The sequence below is a fragment of the Mycteria americana genome, chromosome Z, assembly GCF_035582795.1.
Source record: "Mycteria americana isolate JAX WOST 10 ecotype Jacksonville Zoo and Gardens chromosome Z, USCA_MyAme_1.0, whole genome shotgun sequence".
Classification (NCBI taxonomy): domain Eukaryota; kingdom Metazoa; phylum Chordata; class Aves; order Ciconiiformes; family Ciconiidae; genus Mycteria; species Mycteria americana.
Window position 1 is genome coordinate 33,620,652 of NC_134396.1, and position 17,544 is coordinate 33,638,195.

The following is a 17,544-nucleotide window of genomic DNA, read 5'->3' on the forward strand; positions in this document are numbered from 1 at the left end:
TAATCTGAACCTTAAATGTAATCAAAAGCTAAACACACCATATGCAGCAATCTTTATCTATATATTCTTTGTACATCAAGACAAGATAAAATGCTTAAGAAAGAGAAATCAAGACCAGCCATCACTGCTTATTTCTCACATGATAATTATTTAACCTTAAAATTTTGAAGTCTAAGGTGATAAAAAAAAAAAAGAAATAAAAAGTAAATCACCAGCTTAAAGACAGACCTCTGTACACCAGATTTTTTTTCACAACTTTGTGAATGACTGTGTAGGGAAATAATCTAATTTAAAATGCATGAGGAAATACAATTTTACTACTTACAGTTCAATTTCTACTACACCTTTCAAGCACCCCTGCTTTACGAAGAGACCAACCTACAAAATTAATTATAGAAGTTATTATTGCAAGATAACAGTGTATTAAAATGTAATCTCTTACAAAAATATGTATTTGTATAATACAGTTACTGTAATGGGATATTTTATTGAAATCTTACAGTTAAAAACTAAAACTTACTATGGCTGTCTATTAACTAAAAATAAAGGAAGACACTATTATCTTCCTCATCAACTAGCAGCGTTAAAACTTCCTCCACAGGTTAACAATTTCTGATCAATTTCAGCCTCTAAAACCTAACAAGTTATAATCACCAGATCAACAGAGAGGAAGAAGTTCTCATGAATTTGGGGAACAAAAGCAACACAAATGAAAGACATTGCCAAATACTGGTCTTAACAGGACTGCCAATTCCAATAGTATAAAAATATATAAACATGAAAAACCAACAAAAATACCAACACAGAGTGCTGCCATGCAGTCAATTTCCATATTCACATTTGCTCAAGACTGAGCTGCAACCAAGGAATATGTACCCAGATTCAGTCCTCCCAGACCAAAGATCTACTGAAATATATTCCATCCAACCAGAATATCTAAGAAGGCAAGAGCAAAACTTAAAAATTTGATGGTACAAACTTCCTACTATAATGTCAACATGTGATCTCTTGGGAGCAAAAAATGAAAATAATAGTAGAACAACCCAAACTAATCCAACTTCCATTTAAATCAAAGATCAGTGGCTCCATCCTTTTAGATAAATTCTCAGACCCATTAAGGATATGTTATTTCTACAGGTTCTATGTACTTGGAAATTTAAGTTAGACTTTTTTTTTTTAATTTCTCCTTTAGTTGGTATTTTTGATCAAACGTTACTTATGTATTAGGTGGCATTTTCCTACCCCACTGTGGAGGCTTAGACATCTTCAGATATAACCTCTAGTCTACTCAGGTTCCAGTACAATTCAGGTGTTTCCATTACATAATTCAGCCAAGACAACAAGTACTTAAGTAAGACAAACCCTCTTTGGTAAAAGTCTTTGTCTCTGGATCAGGTTATTCTACAATTTGGACACCTTACTTTTTATAAAAAATAAAGCAAATCAAGGAAGACAGTCTTTTTCCCCCTCCTCTGCCAGACAGGGCTCTTAAAGAAATTCAGATGAAACATGAAAATTACAAAAGTTCATAGTTACCTTATCAGCTCGCCCTATGAAGGAAGGTTTTCCAGCCAGTCCCAGGCAGATGGCACAAACAATGCTTGACTTTCCTGTTCCGTTAGCACCTACAATCATGTTCAGATTGGGTCCTGGACGTACTTCACAGACGTCATATGTTCTGGAAAGGACAACAATTTTTTTGAACCTTATAAACAGTATGTCACCTTAAAAAAAAATTTTACTTGCTTAAAAACACTTTATGATTATATTAAATATGACAGATAACTTTATCAAATCTAGACTCAATCGTCAAATACTGTTTTGTAAGAAAATCTCAGAGTAAAAACTAACTTTACAATAAAACGCTGTGGAATACATTCCTACCAGCCAGAGTACTCACAACAACTTTCTTCAAAACAAAAGATTATAAAGAATGAAATCCAGCCACAAAATGACAATTTCTATTGACTTTACTAGGGCATCATATTTTTACATAATATTTCACATATTAAAAAAAAAAAAGACAGACAGAAAATTGAGTGAATTCAGTCAAGTCTGTTACATTTAATTACAGCTGCCTGCTGCACTGCAGTCACAGAAGGAGATTCCACTTGTCTAACTCGTACAACGTACTTGGGTCTTAAACTCTGCAAGAAGTCTGTGGAATTCCGTATTGATATATCATGCAGTAGCTTTCTTGAGTTACAAGAATGTAAAACATTAGCTTGTTATCAGTGATTTTTTTTTGTTTTAATTGTATTAGACATCTTTAATTGTGTGCATCCAGCATGCCTACTGCAATAGCAACTACAGGAAGAGACTAAGCCCTAGCACGCAAATTCAAGACACATCATTAATGTTGGTATGATCAGTAATATCCCAAATTCATAATGAACTCCACCATTCGATGTTCTGTTCCCACACTGTACTAAACATGCAGAGAGGAACTGAGACACTTAAACCAAAGAAGAAACAGAAAGTAGTTAATGGTAAGGCAATAACATAACCCATGTACTTCTGGAAGGGAAGGTATTTGAACCCTTAATGTTGAGGCTTAAAACTACTACATTTGAAGCTTCATTTGGCATCTGTAGCGTGACCAGTGAAGTACACTACTCAGAAATGTTTTGAAGGCTGACATGGAGCTATCGGTGTACCAGCCATAAGAGAAAATGGCCTGAAAACTTCTACTAGTAACTATAAATAGCTCCAAACATAACGGTACTCCCAATACACATAAGCTGGAGAAAGCTCGTGGAAAACATAACACCACAGATACTTTATCCTAATGGTTCCCGAGGCCTGTCCCCGCTGCCCTATGCACATCTTCTGCACTCTCCCCTCCTCCACTGCTTGACAACCACCTAAGTGGGAGAAAAAAAATCTGGCAGAGGCTGACATGAACAGGAGCCACCACCTTAGGAGAAGAAAGGCCGACACGACCACCACTGGGGAACGCACCCCCACGGAAGCGACACTGCGCTAAGAACCTACAGGACTCGTAATCCACACAGCAGGTCCTCTCCCCCCTCCGAGCAAGGCATCACCTTCCACGGAAAAACGTTTCACGCACTCCCTCTTCCAGCCCCGATTCGCCTCGGTATCCAAGGTCTTATTAAGGCCCCCTGTTAACCGAGGGTGACTCCGCGCTTCGCGTACCACGGCGGAGAACGGCTGCAGCGAGCGCGTCCCTGCCTCGCCAGCCCACTGCTCCGGCTTTGGTCCTCCTGACCTAACCACCAGGTCCCTAGCCCGGCACCCACTTTAAAACGGGGCGGGGAGGGGAAGAAGCCGAGGCTGCCCAAGCTAGCCACCCGCCTCTGAGACGGCAGGGAGCCCGCACGCCAGCGCCCGCAGGCGCCCCACGGCCAATGGCGGCCGCTCGGCCGCCGCCACCTGGGAGGAGAAAACGCCTACCGCTCACTCACAGAAAGTTCTCCATGAAGATCCTGACAATGGAGCCCTCGACGAAGCGGGGGCGCGCCTCACTGTTTCTGACGGCCCGCTGGCTGCCGCCGGCGCCGAGCTGACAAGCGCCCAGGCTCCTCTTCCCCGGCGCTACCACCGCCATCTTCCCCGCTTAGCCCGCCCGCAATCCCCAGCCGCGAAGACGCGCCCCGCGCCTCGCTCTCATTGGCGGGTGGAAAACGGCGGGCAGGTGAGGAGCACGTTCATTGGCTGACAGGGCGGGACTAAGGCGCGGTGAAGCTTTTCATCGGCTTGCAGCATGCTGCGCTGGTTCCTATTGGCTGGAGGGCCGCGGGGTGGTAAGGGCACCCGGGAGGGAGGTTGGGGTGTTGCTTTCGGTTTCAGAGAACGAGGCGGGAGGCGGTGGGCCGTGCTCGTATTCGTGTTCCCCGGTGCTGAGGCTGCCGTGCGGTCTAACGGGCGTGAGGCGCGGCCTAGGCCCGTCCCGGCCGGCGGGAGGAATCAGCGTGCCCTGCGGTGGAGCGGCGCGGGGCGTGAAGGGTCGGGCGCTGCGCGGAGGGAAGGTGCCGGTGCCTGCGCCGAGCCCCCGGAGGCGGCTCCCCCCAGCGTTCGTCCCTCAGAAGAAGGGCGACCGGCACCGGGGCCCGCCTTTAGCGTGCTTCTCGGAGGCCCCTGCCCGGAGCGGGGTGGGAGGGCTTTGGGCAGGCCTCGGGGCTGCAGGCCCCGGCCCCCTCGGCTGTCACCGCCCGCAACCGGTAGCGGCCCTTTCCCGGCGGCTGGGCTGCGTAACGCGGCGCGGGTGAGTGGTGGTAGCGGCTTTCCCACGAGGTGGCAGCACAGCCGAGCAGTGGGTGGGCAGTGCTTCAGAGGTGGGCACCTTCCTTCATGGGGACAGGTTTGGTTCCGGGCGAGCAAAGTCTTCTTGTTTTCGTATTCCAACACCTGTCTGGGTTTGTTTACATTTGCTTAATTTTTAACAAAATAACAGGAAAAGCACATTTTACATATGTTACTTCAGAGATCGGGAAGTAGGTAGGAAGGATAGATGTTCTTTAGAAATGATCCTCCTAGAGGAGTGTGTGTGTGTGTGAGATTTTGGCATCTTGACTGCAGGGCAATCGCCAGTGTCACTGAGATTCCTGCAGATGCCTTACCTTTCCCACATGCTTTATTTTTTCTCTCAGACCAAGAGTTCCTGCTGGAGCACAAGGCCTCATAACTAGCCAAAGCATCTACGAGGGACCAAGAGGCTGAGTAAGACTGCTGAAAGACAGAGATAAGAAACTGCTTATGCTTAAGTGGAACTATGTAAAGGAATCGATACATAACTAGAGTGATTTGTCCTAGAAAGTTTACAAGGAAAACAATGTTTTTCCAATATGAACTAGATACTTGGCATGTGGAGGCTTGCAAGGCCACCTGTACCTAAGTAACTGTATCTGTAATACCCTGCAAAGACCGAGACTGCCATGGTAAAGACATCAGAACAGCATGTTTGGGTATGGATGTAGCAGAATTGGGACCAATGAGGAAAAAGTAATTTAAGACAGGTTGCTTCTTTGAGGGGAATTTAGGTAGATAAAGGGAGGTACAAGGGCAGTGAAAAGGTTGTTCCAGATACAGGGAAAAAATGGGGGAAGAAAGATTAAGAGCCGTTAAAAAATGAAGGGGACTTCTGTTCCAACAGTATGAGTGCAGATGCCCACAGATAGTAATGAAGCTGACCTGCATGTCCAAGCCCACCAGGACATCAGACAGCCACTTGGGATAACCCACTGGACTCTCCACCATGTCCATGTCCAGAAGGCTTGGTGTAGAAGAATAAAGAAGCATAGAAATGCACCTTAGTACTATGTGGTATGGAGGAGAAAGGGTGATAATAGTGAAAGTATGTCATTCTTAAGATTTGTGATAATAGTTTTGACTAGCTGTGTAATAGAGTGCGAAATTGTATCACTGTAAATTAGTAACACTGGTGTGTCTATTAGTTAATTAGAATATTAGTTGATTTATTAGTCTATTTATTAGTTAATGTTTTACTTAATAAAAATTGTAGTCTCCTAAATCAGTTATGTCTTAAGCTTGCAGACCAAAAGGGTAGAGCTGGAGTCATTAAGTAACAGTGACTTTCAGCCAAAAGAGAAGGAGGTGGTAGATTAAGGAACCATTTCAACATATTCCCACTAGAGACTGCTGAAGAGATCTGTTTTTTTCCCAGAATTTGTCAGGGAGCATTTTCCAGGATCTGGTAAGTATGGATGCAGGTAAGAGCTGGAAAAAGGAGACGGCAAAGGCCACAAAGTAGGCAGTGCTTGGACCAAGAGGCGTTCTTGAAAGAAGAGAGGGAGGATGTAAAAGCTAATACAGAACATAAGGGCAGCAAGATGTAACACAGTACTTAGCAGTGAGCATAGGAGCATAGCAGAATATGCAGTTGGCTAAAAGAGACCAAAATGCTGATGTTCATAAAAACCATATACAGGTGGAAAAAAAGAAAGGTGCAGGAGGTAGACAGGAAAACAACAGAGGGAGGATGGGAAGAAAACAGCAAGAAGATGAATATAGATCAAAGTAATGTAAAGGAGTATTGAAAGTTTATTCATTCATACTTAAGCAACTAAGAAACTTGAAATCACAAATTGAAATGTTTTTCCAAAGGAAACATTAAAATTAAGTAAATTTGACATCTGACACCTAGTGTTTTGTTTGAGGTAGGACAAGACTGATGTTGTCTCTTTTTCAAAATGTGAGGGGTAGAACCTTTTGACTCAGTGTGTCATGTTGGAGGAAAAGCGTGCTCTCTTTAGCCTTTTACCTTACACAGTGGTCCTTTTGGGGCAGTGGGTCTCTTGAGTGTGGGCAGTCACACTTGTGAGCTGTGTTCAGATCCAGGTAGATAAAATGCCAGGTCTTTTAGTGTTCAGCTTGAGCTGTTTTAGTGAAGCTTCATGACTGTAAAGTTGGATTTATATTAGGTTTATTTTGGTGTGACACAATCACCAGCCAGAATACAGTTTCATTTACATTACATTAGTGTAAAGCTAGAATTACAATGATATTTTATGTTGTTATTCTGGTTTTCCATTGGTCTTACTGAGATCTGAATTTGGCCTTCTTTTTGGAAATTAATAAGGATAATGACAAAATGTCAACTAATGGAAAATATTTAAAGAATAAAAAGAGTATTAAACAAGAGAGCAGTAAAAGGACTTTTCCTCTGATCTCAGGACAAGTTCAGTTCCACTCCAGCACAAAGCTACATTTAGAGCAATCAAATACAAGCCTGTTAGTGTTTGGGGTGTTATAGCTGCTTTTGAAGGTTTCTTTTTCATTTCCCTTTTAGGGACTGTGCCACAACTGGGATCAAAGCAATTGTAGGTTCTCCAGTAGCTTTTGAAGAAATTTTCGGACAGTAAACAGGCCTAGTATAGCAAGAACTGTTCTTTGCCCTGCTGTGGTCCCTGTACAGCTACTGCAGCAGTGAGAAAGGAACAAATAGTAAATAAAAATGGATCCAGGGCCAAAATCAGTTGCATGGGGAGTTTCCTATTTGGACAGAGCTGATGGAATGTTTTTTACCTCACCGTAAAACTGAAGTTTGCCAGTGGAGAAATGTTAATGCACCTTCCCTAGTTTTCAGATGTTTTGCTGCCATTCTTTCACTGGTCTGTGAATTTCCTATTCTGTAAACTGATATTCAACAGGCACTAAAGTAATTTAAATCCACCTTTCAAATTCCCCCTCTGTTCTTTAATTCCTGCAGCAGGAATGGGTGGAAAGGTGCTGTTGTTCCCAACTGAAGGAAGAACTTAGGCTTTTTTTTTGTGGTCAGGACAGTGCTTCACACCCTGTGGATAAATACTACCCCCAGTGATACTGACAAAATCATCGTACCAGTGAGGTCCCTAGAGAATGCTCAGTGGAGAGCAGAATAGAGTACTTTGCTTATGTTCTTATTCATATCAGCCTAAATCTGGTCACTCTGATGGAGGGAAGCAGAGTTGCATAAACTGTTAGAGATAGGAATCTAGTAGTTATACTTTGTTCTTCACTTCATTTACAGAAAAGCCACATCAGAAGTACAGAGAACCACCAAGCCTGATGATTTTAACCACTTCATTTTCACTTGTTTCCTGCTTAGATAATTTGATCTGAATGTTGATACCAAAGCATAAGCTTTACAGAACAGCTGTAAACTATACTGACTCTTAGGAAACAATCCATTGTTTCTGGTTGCTTTCATTTTCAGAATAATAGCAAGAACGATGCGTTCGTAACCAGCTGCCAACATGGACTGTAGGTAGCCAGGACAAGCACTTAAGATGTCAATTCCTTTTGGCTCTTCCTCTGTCTCCAGGAAATAATAAACTGCTTCAGTCTGTGTGGTCAAATAAACATGTTAGTACTGAATGTATTTAACTGAACAATCTCTTCAATTGTTTGTGTCACCAAAATGAAAACTTACTGAAGATGCAAGGGGCCAGATTGTCCCAGGTGCTGTTGATCCTTATAGGCCATTAGGAAAAATGTATACTTTGTCCTGAAAGGAGCAAAGGTTATTGCCACTTTTCAGGGCTCACATCAGGCAGCAACAGCTTGAATGTGGTGGCTGTAAGAATAATTTCTATGGCTCAATACAGGAACTTCCTGCAGCAGATCAGATTGCTTTCTGTCAGCTGTCTTAGGTGATGTGACCCACACATTTCATTCTCTTTGTATTCAAAATATTGAATTCAGGCTGTTATATTAGGTTCAGTGGTTTCTTGTTACACCAATAACTATAAAGTCTAGAGCAGAGCAATAAGATGATTTTCAAAGTTACATTTTATTAGGAAGTTATAATAATTTCAAAACAAAACCTTACACACAAACACATAAAATCTTAAAAATTAACAAGTTGTGTGAATTCAGATTCCTGTTAATATAAATGCAAGGCATCTGTGGTTGGGTAAAGTGTAAGTACATTCTCTGTGAGTGTACAAACAGATTTATTAAAAAAAAAAAAAAAGACTTGTATGCCAGAAAACATGGCTTCAAAGGGTTTCATTTCATATAGTTCAAAATGTCAGCAGCTTACACTGAATTATACTGGAACACTAAAAGTGAGTTTGTTATTAGCAAGGACGGCAAATATATTTGTTACAGTAAGAGAATACAAAACCACAAAAAATTGTCAGCAGAGTGTTAAGAGTTTCCCAGAGAGATTTGTCATAATGAATAATTGCACTTAACCTGCAGGCTATTACTAGTAGCTAATACTATTTTCTTTATTATTTCAAAATATTTATAATTTCCTTAACAAAAATCCATTCTGTACCCGACACAAAACATTCACTGAATGCAGATTTAAGATAACACAATATTGAACCTTTACTTTCCTCTTTTTATCTATATACCAGAAAGGTTAAAAAAAAAACCAAACCAAACATTAAGATGAATGATCTGTGCAAAATGGGAAGCCTTTATATAATAATTGATACCTCATGCAAAAGAGAAAAAATACAAAATAACCCCAAACAGTCTAAGAAACCCTGAGTCAATAATTTCATTGCAAAGGTGAGGAACATGAGTGCTCTGAGTTCTTCCTATACATCGGTGCATATTCAAAACAGTCCAGTATTTACTTAAAATGTATTTTAAAATAGGCAGTTTGTGCAGTTTCTCACATCCAAATCTTCTATGCACTTCATTCCTTTCAGCAGACTGTATTTAATACTCAATTTCATTTAAGCTGTCAGGATAGCCTGATGAGAACTGAATTTCTTCCACTTCTAGAATACAAAGAACGGGGAAATACTGTAATTATTTGTCTTTTTATCATGCATAAGACAGAATGTAATTACCATGCTGGATTTAACTGGGACTGCCATATGGTTTTTAAAAAGTGTTACAGCATCTTTACTAGTCCAGATTCTGGGAATGGTCTCACATCTTACTAGAAAACAAAAATTCTGCCCTAACCCAGCAGCATGATACTAAATTCAGATCCATTCAGTGGGGATTCACAGGAAGAATTATCACCTGTCTAATTACAGAAAGCACTGTGAGTTGCCAGGTGTCTCCTAAGAGAAACAAGGTATGTTTAAACTTACCTAAACAGGGTCCTGCCTGGAACAGAATATCATCAATAGCAGTGTCACTTCTGATTGACACACCACGGATCGCCTCAAAAATAATCTGTAAAGGTAAGACACAGCTTTTCGTGAAACCCACAGGAAGGACTAAAAAAAAGAATGCCCATGCAGTCTATTCAAGGATCTAGTGTGTCCTGAGAGCCTGGTTCTTGGAAAGGAACTTCTGTTCTCTATCAGTGGGCTGATTGCCCTGGTCAGACTATTTGGGTGTGTGCTATGCTGAAGGAAGAAAATTTGTTCTCACAATTTGTAAAGAAATTGCTGTTTGTTATAGACCATTGATAGATTTTCTCTAGTGATGTGGCATTTCTGTCTTGCTTTTCAGCCCAAATGTGTTGCTGTGTGTTGCCCATATGCAAGCAAGACCTGAGGAGGAAAAAAGGCATTAAAATATTATGTTGTGGTCTTACTGATGAAGCTAAACTTGCTTTTCAGTAAAAGGTGTCCCGTCCTGTCCCCCCCCAAGTAATTTCCAGGCTCTTAAGGCAAAGTGATTAAAAAAACCCACACAACATCTTTGGTCTTTGTCTCTGGCAATACTGAAATGATGACCCTGTTGAAAATAAAGGCAGAGCTCTGGCTTTGCATCATCCCTTGCCTTTGGTGCCACCTCAGAAAGACCATCCTGCAAGAAGCAGCCATTTTATCACAGCTTAGTGGTTATGTCAAAACTAGACAGGGCTTTAGACAGCTGAAGGAAAAGAAATTGCACAAGTGATCTAAATAAAAACTACCACTACTGACAAGAAATGATGGGAAAACAGCACTTAAATACTTTAAAAAAATAGTTTTGAATTAATGAACTATTTCCATACTTGCAACCTATTAATGTCTTTAATAATTCCCTACCTACCTTCATTTGTAAGAAATTACACATTAGTTGAACTTGTTCAGGTGCCCCTTCAATGCTATCTACATCTTAACATTTTAATTTTTTTTAATACAACCCAAAACGGATTCTAGCACATAGTTCAGTTCAGTATTGCATTTTGACTGCTTTTTGTTTGCTTTTTCTTACCTGGTAGTTTCTATCACTTTCATATTCTATCAGTCCCCTTAGCCATGAGATGCTTTGTTCCCCTGTCCTCCTCCACAAAGGAATGTCTTCGTCATCACCTTCCTTTTTTAGATAAACACTTAATAATCCAGTCCCAGCTCCATACATGTGATAGAAAAATGTCAAGCACTGTTTTCCAGAGCTTCCTCTTAGAGATCTTGAAACTAGGTATGCTCTCTGTCCATAGACCATGTTGGATGCCTCTATATACATGTAGTATCCTTAAAAAGATACACAAGCAAATATTAGCGAAGTAGAATACATTCTCTCAGCATGTTCATTATAATTAAAAACTATGATTGAAACTATTTTGATAAAGACTTTCATGCCATAGACTGTAATATCTGTGAACTGTAATATTTGTGATGCTGTAATAATTGTATAGTGTAATAATGGTAATGTTTGTGAATGCTAATATAAGAACACTTAAAAACTTGTTTATATCTGATGAAATACATAGCAACAGAAAGGAATATGAAGTAAGAAAAAATCATAGCTGTTCTTAAACCAGGAGTGCACTATGACAGTGGTCGATTAATTGGCATTCAGAGACAGCTGCATGTACATCTGAGGGTACAGTTTAGGCAGTGGTTGGAGCTGATGCTATTAACAAAGCAAATGAATTGAAATACCTCTTAAATCACATATGACATCAATAATATTTTTCTTTCTGTGATCAGGATGTGAAGACAAGTGAGGAAAACTAGACTCTCTAGAATCCATGAATGAATGAAAGATTATAATGAACTCTGATCTGTGGAAAAATTAGTCATTAGTTGGTGGCAGGCAAATTACTCCCCCCCACCCGCCCCCAATCCATCATTCAGTTATTTGCAAGTGGAGCAAACTGAGGTGTGTCGGAAGACTGAGGAGCATCCCCACGTCCTGTCTGCTGCATATGGCAGCTGTTCTGTGTCTTGAGATGCACACTCTGCCAGCAGGCAGTGAACTCGCATTTTGCAGCAGGTCTTCATGCAGTCCCACTGCTCCCTTTTTGTGGTGGTGGAGAAAACAAGCTGCCTTCTGCCATGACAAGTCCTGGTGGTGAGATTGCCCTTAGGGGGAGAGGGGATTCCTAAGGATCAATGAGGCAAGAGAAAAGCTGAGAGCAGGGCAAGAGCAGCTGGTGGATGCTTGGGGTGTCTCTCACGGTACTCCGAGTCCTATTATCTACACAAACCCATGCTGAAGACATCCCCTCTAACCCAGGTTGTAGTTTGGTGGTGAGCAGCAGTAGAGAGAAAGGGTGAAAAGGAAGATTATCTACAGCTGTAGGTCTGTAAAGAAAAGATAATTTCGTACAGTGTGTTGGAGAATCTCCAAGGCTATTTATACCAAACCTAGTGCAAGCCATTGCGAGGATTTTGATGCTTACAAGTTCCTTGAGTAAAAAATCAAAATGTACAGCTCATACTACAGTATAAGAAACTAACTTGCCTTTAGTTCTAAGGCCTGAAACGTATTATAAACCTGTTGGAAAGATTAGATCAGCTCTTGGTTTTGTGAATTCAAATCCATGTATTTCTGAGCACATCTTGCTGCGAAAAGATGCGTGAAATAAGGAATAAACGTTGTCACAGGCCAGGCTTAAAAGATTCTCTTGCTTCACCAGTTCTAAAGTTGAGCTATCAGCCTCAGATCTCAGAATACTTAGTGATCTACATAAACTGAAAATAGGTCTAAAGTCAGTTTCTGCCTTAGAAATCGAGAAAATTGTGCTAACAGCCCATTCCTTTTCTTGAGCAAAAATCTCTTAAGCATTGCTCCTACTATAAGGAGAGGGTTATTGTCCTTGGAAACACAAGAGCTGGGATATAGAGTATTTGAAAGAGGAAGAATAAAATACATTAGCTAGGGAATAACGAGGAAAAAAAAAGCATCAAACAAACCTGAATGTTGAATCCTTTTATGGAACCGAGTTTGGTTACCTACCAAAACAACCAGCAACTTTAATGTGATGTAGTCCTTTTGGATTATATTTTGTTGAAAAAGAAGGGTCTGCCAGACAATACAGAGATGGCCTACAGATGCATCTCCAAGAGTCGCACCCACATTTCAAAATAAAAATTCTCCAATGAACTTTAAAAACTGTTAGGACAAATTCTCACTTATTTTAAAGTTGGTGATCACATGTCTAGTTGATGCAGAAGAACTGGACAGCACGGGTAACAAAGACAGACAGTATGTCATCTAATTCACTCTAATGTCATCTAATTTTTAAATGGAAAAGGGACAAGAATTTCCATATTCCTTTTTGAAAGTCATTCCACAGTAAAAAGGTATCATTATTGGGAAAATGTTCTTGATTTGTAGATAGCCTACGTTTTCCACTTAGATAACTTAGCCAATAGATCTGGTCAGAATATGGTCAGATTTGTAAGTAATGTTTCTCATTTTTATTTCATAACACATAAGAGAAGTTTTAAGCTTTAAAACTTACTTATCTCTGAAGGCTATTCATATTTCTACCCAGAATCAGTACTGGTTAGAATTAACAATAGAAGCACATAATTTCTTGGTGATCTGAAATTTCAAGCCAAAGAGAAACATTCCCATCCACATTCTCAATTCCACATATAGGATTTTGGCCATACAGTCCTACACACCATAAATTTACATCTCTCTAGTCAATTTCCATACCTTGCTCAGGATGCAGCTATTACAGAAATTTTACCAGGAGACAGGGAGATTTTGCTGAGCGTGCACAAAGGCATAGTTTTAGATAAAGAAATCAGAAACAAGACAAAACATTTGTTATTTTATTAACTAGAAGAATTTATTATTTTGTTAACTAGAAACAAAACAGTTTTCCAGAGTAACTTGAATTAAGCTTGCATAGAGCAAGACTTCATATGCACAGCTGAAATAACTATGCTTGCTAATGCTTAACATGGTTTACACTCAATCACAGTTGACAGAATAATAATAGCTTTTGCTGAGCCCCTTGAGCAGGCCAACTGCTTTTGTAATCCAGCTAAAATTTTTAACAGACTTGGATAGATGGCTGCTGTGAATAAGCCAGCTTGTCTGCAACTGACTTTTTAACTTGTTGAATGAATGCTAACCACTGTGAAGGAGGGCAAATCCAAAAGCCCCCAAAACCCTTTTTAAGCCTATGTAGGCATTTGAAGTTCACAAGCCTTAGGGCAGTTTCATCCATTACACTGAAGTCAGTAGAGTTGTTACTAAGGTCCTCTTCTGCAGGAACACGAGCACCCAACGCAGTGACACAATTCATCATTTCCAAAAGTCACCAGGTACTGCCCCCGGTGTGGGGGCAATTCCGATGCAGTTTTCTGTGTGCTCACTCACGCTAATGGGGGCCTCACTTGCCTAAATACTTTAAATAACGTAAGTGAGGTTATGGAGCAGATTTTCAAGACAAAGGGTCTTGTGGGACCTTACTTTTATTATCCATGTTTTCTTCTAAGTTTGAACAGGAAGGTGTTGATGCATAAGAGCCCCCAACTACTTGTTTGCCTTTCAGTTTCAGGGAATATTCACATAAGCTAGGGGTTTGGAAGAAGGCTTTTCTGCAGGGTCTGGAGAGTCATCTTGTCCTTTTTTCTCCCAAAGGAAAGGGCTGCTTTAGGACATGAAGACTGAATTACCCACTTGGTCTGCAGATAATTCAGATTAAATACCACATTCTGAAAACTATCCGTGGGTCCCTAAGAAATGTGTTTACTTCATTTGATTAGTAACTGTTCTGAACAGAACAGTAAAAACTTTCTCTGTGTTCTAGGTTATCATTTCGAAGTATTTTTGATTAACTATCAGTCTCTGTTCTGAAAGTTCAATGTGGAGCTTAACTCACCTACCCCAGTAGTGTGGTCCCCTTTTGGTCCAGTGTAAGAAGTGGGAGTTGGACCCCTCCTCCTGTGCCAACTCCCACGACCTCTCTTCTTCTGGATAAACATACACTCATCTTTTTCAAAAGTACACTCTCCAGGATTGGGCAGCAATAGATCTATAAGGAGAGGACATTGTTTAAAACTGCAAATACATTAGAGAGATATATGGAGAAATTACACAAGCAATCTATTGCATTCACTCACCTGCTGAAATCACTTCTATCTACCTAGCAATACTTACAGTCGTCAGGAGCTTATAAAAGCTAGCTTCAAACTGATGTACGACATTTAGTTCCATTTTCTTCACAGCTTTGGGGAAATCTGTGCCCTAGTCTTTCTTTAGAACGTCTCGTACAGTTTATTGTCTCATCATAGCTCTTACTCTGCAAGGGGCTCTACCAGTGTAATTTTCTTCACTACTGTGGCACCCCAAGCAGTTTAATGAGCTCCAGCATGTATAACATGCATGTTAAATGAGTCTTGTCAAAGACTGGAGTTTCTGTGATCTGAAATCAAACGCCACATTTAGCTCTCATGTTCCCCTGGCACCAGATTCGAATACTGCATACAACAGACCACAGAGCTGCAATTACTAGAGTATTTTCATTATTTCAATTCTACTAGATGGTGCAGAAGAGAGAAAGTTGACAATTCAGGTGCTTGCCAGGAAGCTTCTGTCAGGTCTTCTGCTATAATCTGAATTTGTAGTTCAGGTGTAGACACTCTGAGCTGCTTTCATGTTTTGGAAAAGAGGAAGCCTTGATGCCTCACATACTCTGGGGCATTTTCTGGGCATTTTTTTGCTGCCATCAGTGAGAAGTCCCTATATGACTATACACCCAAGTATCAGTTCCTTTTCAGTTACTTAGGAGCTACAGAAAGGCAAAACAGACAACTGTCAGAAATACTTTAGAAAAATGGCATCTTGTTTTATACATGTGACTTCTCTCTGTTCTGTAATGGTTAGCTGCCTGAATGCATGAAATCCAATCAAAAGAGGTCACTAAAAAGTTCTTATTACATGGGAATATAAATGGCATGGTAGATCAGCCTCATCACCATTTCAAGGTCATGGCTTTATTCCGAAGAAGAATGGGATTATAGATTGTGCCTGTCTCATGAGAATGGTTTCCAAATGAGGATACAATCATTGCATTGTCAAACCTCAAAAAGCCCCAGAAGAGGGAGTTTGGGTGAGCTCAGAGAGGTTAGCCTGTGCACGTCAGAGGGTAAAGTCTTGCTCGAAAACATTCAATTCCTCCCACTACAGAAGGGAGAGTTAAGACTCTTCTATATGTCTTCATTAGAGAACTGCAGCTCAGATAAGGGACTGTGTCTTGGCCTTGCACAACTGTACTTCTGGACTAAAAAGAATAATGCTGTATTTTGAAAATACTGCTTTTGGGTCCATTCCTGGTTTCCTAAAAGCCATTTGAAAACTACTTTCCCCTCAGTTGGGCTGTTGTTTTTTTTAAAATTGTAATGCCCCAAAAGGAACATTCACCTATATACAGCTGCACCAGAGTCAGTGAAGTTAATTAGGAGTTAGCTGGTACCCCCTGTGAACAAAAACTGGTCCTCGCTGTATGTATGCTACTGCAAAAATAGGATTTATGCAATACTTATTGGAAGAAGAAAAGAAAAGAAACCACAGTGGGATGAAGGCAGCTGTAGGATAGGCTTGGTATGCAATGAACTCTTACTAACAAGGGTAGCAGTTGTTGGACGACAAATATACATGGTCTTACCAGCAGCCTGGCAGCTTCCCAGGCTCAATGATACATCATCCAGTGCCACAAGTCCACAGTCCCAGAAGCTTTTACACCAGCTGACAAAGACAACCTGCAATACATGAAAGAAGTTTCAGGTATCTAACAAAGGCTGGCACTGTTAAAGAGTCTGAAATTTTAGATTTTTCCACATGCACTAATAATTTTGACATCTACAGAACAGAAATGATGAATCCACTTTGTTTTGGCACATACTAATACTGCCAATGACTGAAATTTCAAATCCAGTGGGGTTTGGATGTATGTTTTCGTTCAATAGAAAGTGTTTTCTCACTTTCAATAGGCAAGTGATGTATCTCTGTATCTAGTTTCCATTTTATTAGGAGAGTGTATTTTTTAGTGTATGAGAAAACATGACTCACCGAGGCTATTGCGGTTTTTTCCCCCAAAAAACCAACATGAACAGCTCAAATGTCCTCAGCTATCTTATCCTTACAACCAGGAGGTTTTATCCATGGAAAAATAAATTTGAAAGAGAAATGCAGAGTGATGGCCAAGAGAAATGGCCGTCGCAAAAAACAAAGAACAACAGAAATGAGATGAAACTACTGCATAAAATGGGATTATTCAGAAATGATACAAGGCCATGATATCATAGAGCAGGAGGCTGGAAATACTAAGCATCATTCACAGTGTTCATCTGGGTTTGTGATTTTAAGAATAGTGTCCAAGATGTTGTGTTTGACTACACATTAATTCTGCCATGGAAAATAAAAGTCACTCATGAGATGACAAAATAAAATAGAGAGAAACTACAAGATTCCCAGCTGCCCTTCTCCTAAGGCTGACACAGAACTGTTTGAATTACAGAAGACAGAATAAGGTTTATTTTGTGAAAATACTGCTGGCAGTTTTCTTTGCCTAACTACTGCGAACCATCTGTCTGACCATTGGGGTTATGACCATAATTTGGGAGGAGCTTTTCAAAACAATTCCTTTGTGATGAGGTCTGAGCTAGTGACTGGAGACGGATGAGTGTCACTTCTAACAGTTTAATATTCTGGAACAACTGTAAACACCTCAGTTACATATTTGAGGTTAAATGCTGACTGACAGTTTCATGCGGGTACAACAAAGTTTTTAAAAGTAATTCATGCATTATTTAATATGTCCTCTTTTAACAGGCTTGGTAACACCTTCAATATGGTCATTATACTGGATTTTGCTAGATTGCTTTGCTATGTAGTATTTATTTACCCATCTGCTTATAAAACAGCTTGGGATGTAACTACACTTTAACCTTCGAAGCATGTATAGGTTATGCTGCCCAGGATGGAGCA

General features: G+C 40.4%; 2 protein-coding genes across 3 annotated transcripts in view; both read right to left on the reverse strand.

Moving 5' to 3' along the window:
* Window positions 1-3,586, reverse strand: part of SMC5 (structural maintenance of chromosomes 5) — a 51,676-nt gene extending 48,090 nt beyond the window's left edge. For both annotated transcript variants that reach the window (XM_075527197.1, XM_075527198.1), the window contains exons 1-3: window positions 3,429-3,586; window positions 1,537-1,678; window positions 326-378 (exon numbers count right to left, since the gene is read on the reverse strand). In XM_075527197.1, the coding sequence (XP_075383312.1) occupies window positions 326-378; window positions 1,537-1,678; window positions 3,429-3,571 (338 nt within the window). In that variant the 5' untranslated portion in view covers window positions 3,572-3,586. The remainder of the gene's footprint in view (window positions 1-325; window positions 379-1,536; window positions 1,679-3,428) is intronic.
* A 5,421-nt stretch (window positions 3,587-9,007) lies between these two features.
* MAMDC2 (MAM domain containing 2) overlaps window positions 9,008-17,544 on the reverse strand; it is a 63,399-nt gene continuing 54,862 nt past the window's right edge. Inside the window, exons 10-14 of the mRNA XM_075526995.1 lie at window positions 16,223-16,316; window positions 14,438-14,590; window positions 10,582-10,841; window positions 9,522-9,606; window positions 9,008-9,200 (exon numbers count right to left, since the gene is read on the reverse strand). Coding sequence (XP_075383110.1) covers window positions 9,139-9,200; window positions 9,522-9,606; window positions 10,582-10,841; window positions 14,438-14,590; window positions 16,223-16,316 — 654 coding nt within the window. The 3' untranslated portion in view covers window positions 9,008-9,138. The remainder of the gene's footprint in view (window positions 9,201-9,521; window positions 9,607-10,581; window positions 10,842-14,437; window positions 14,591-16,222; window positions 16,317-17,544) is intronic.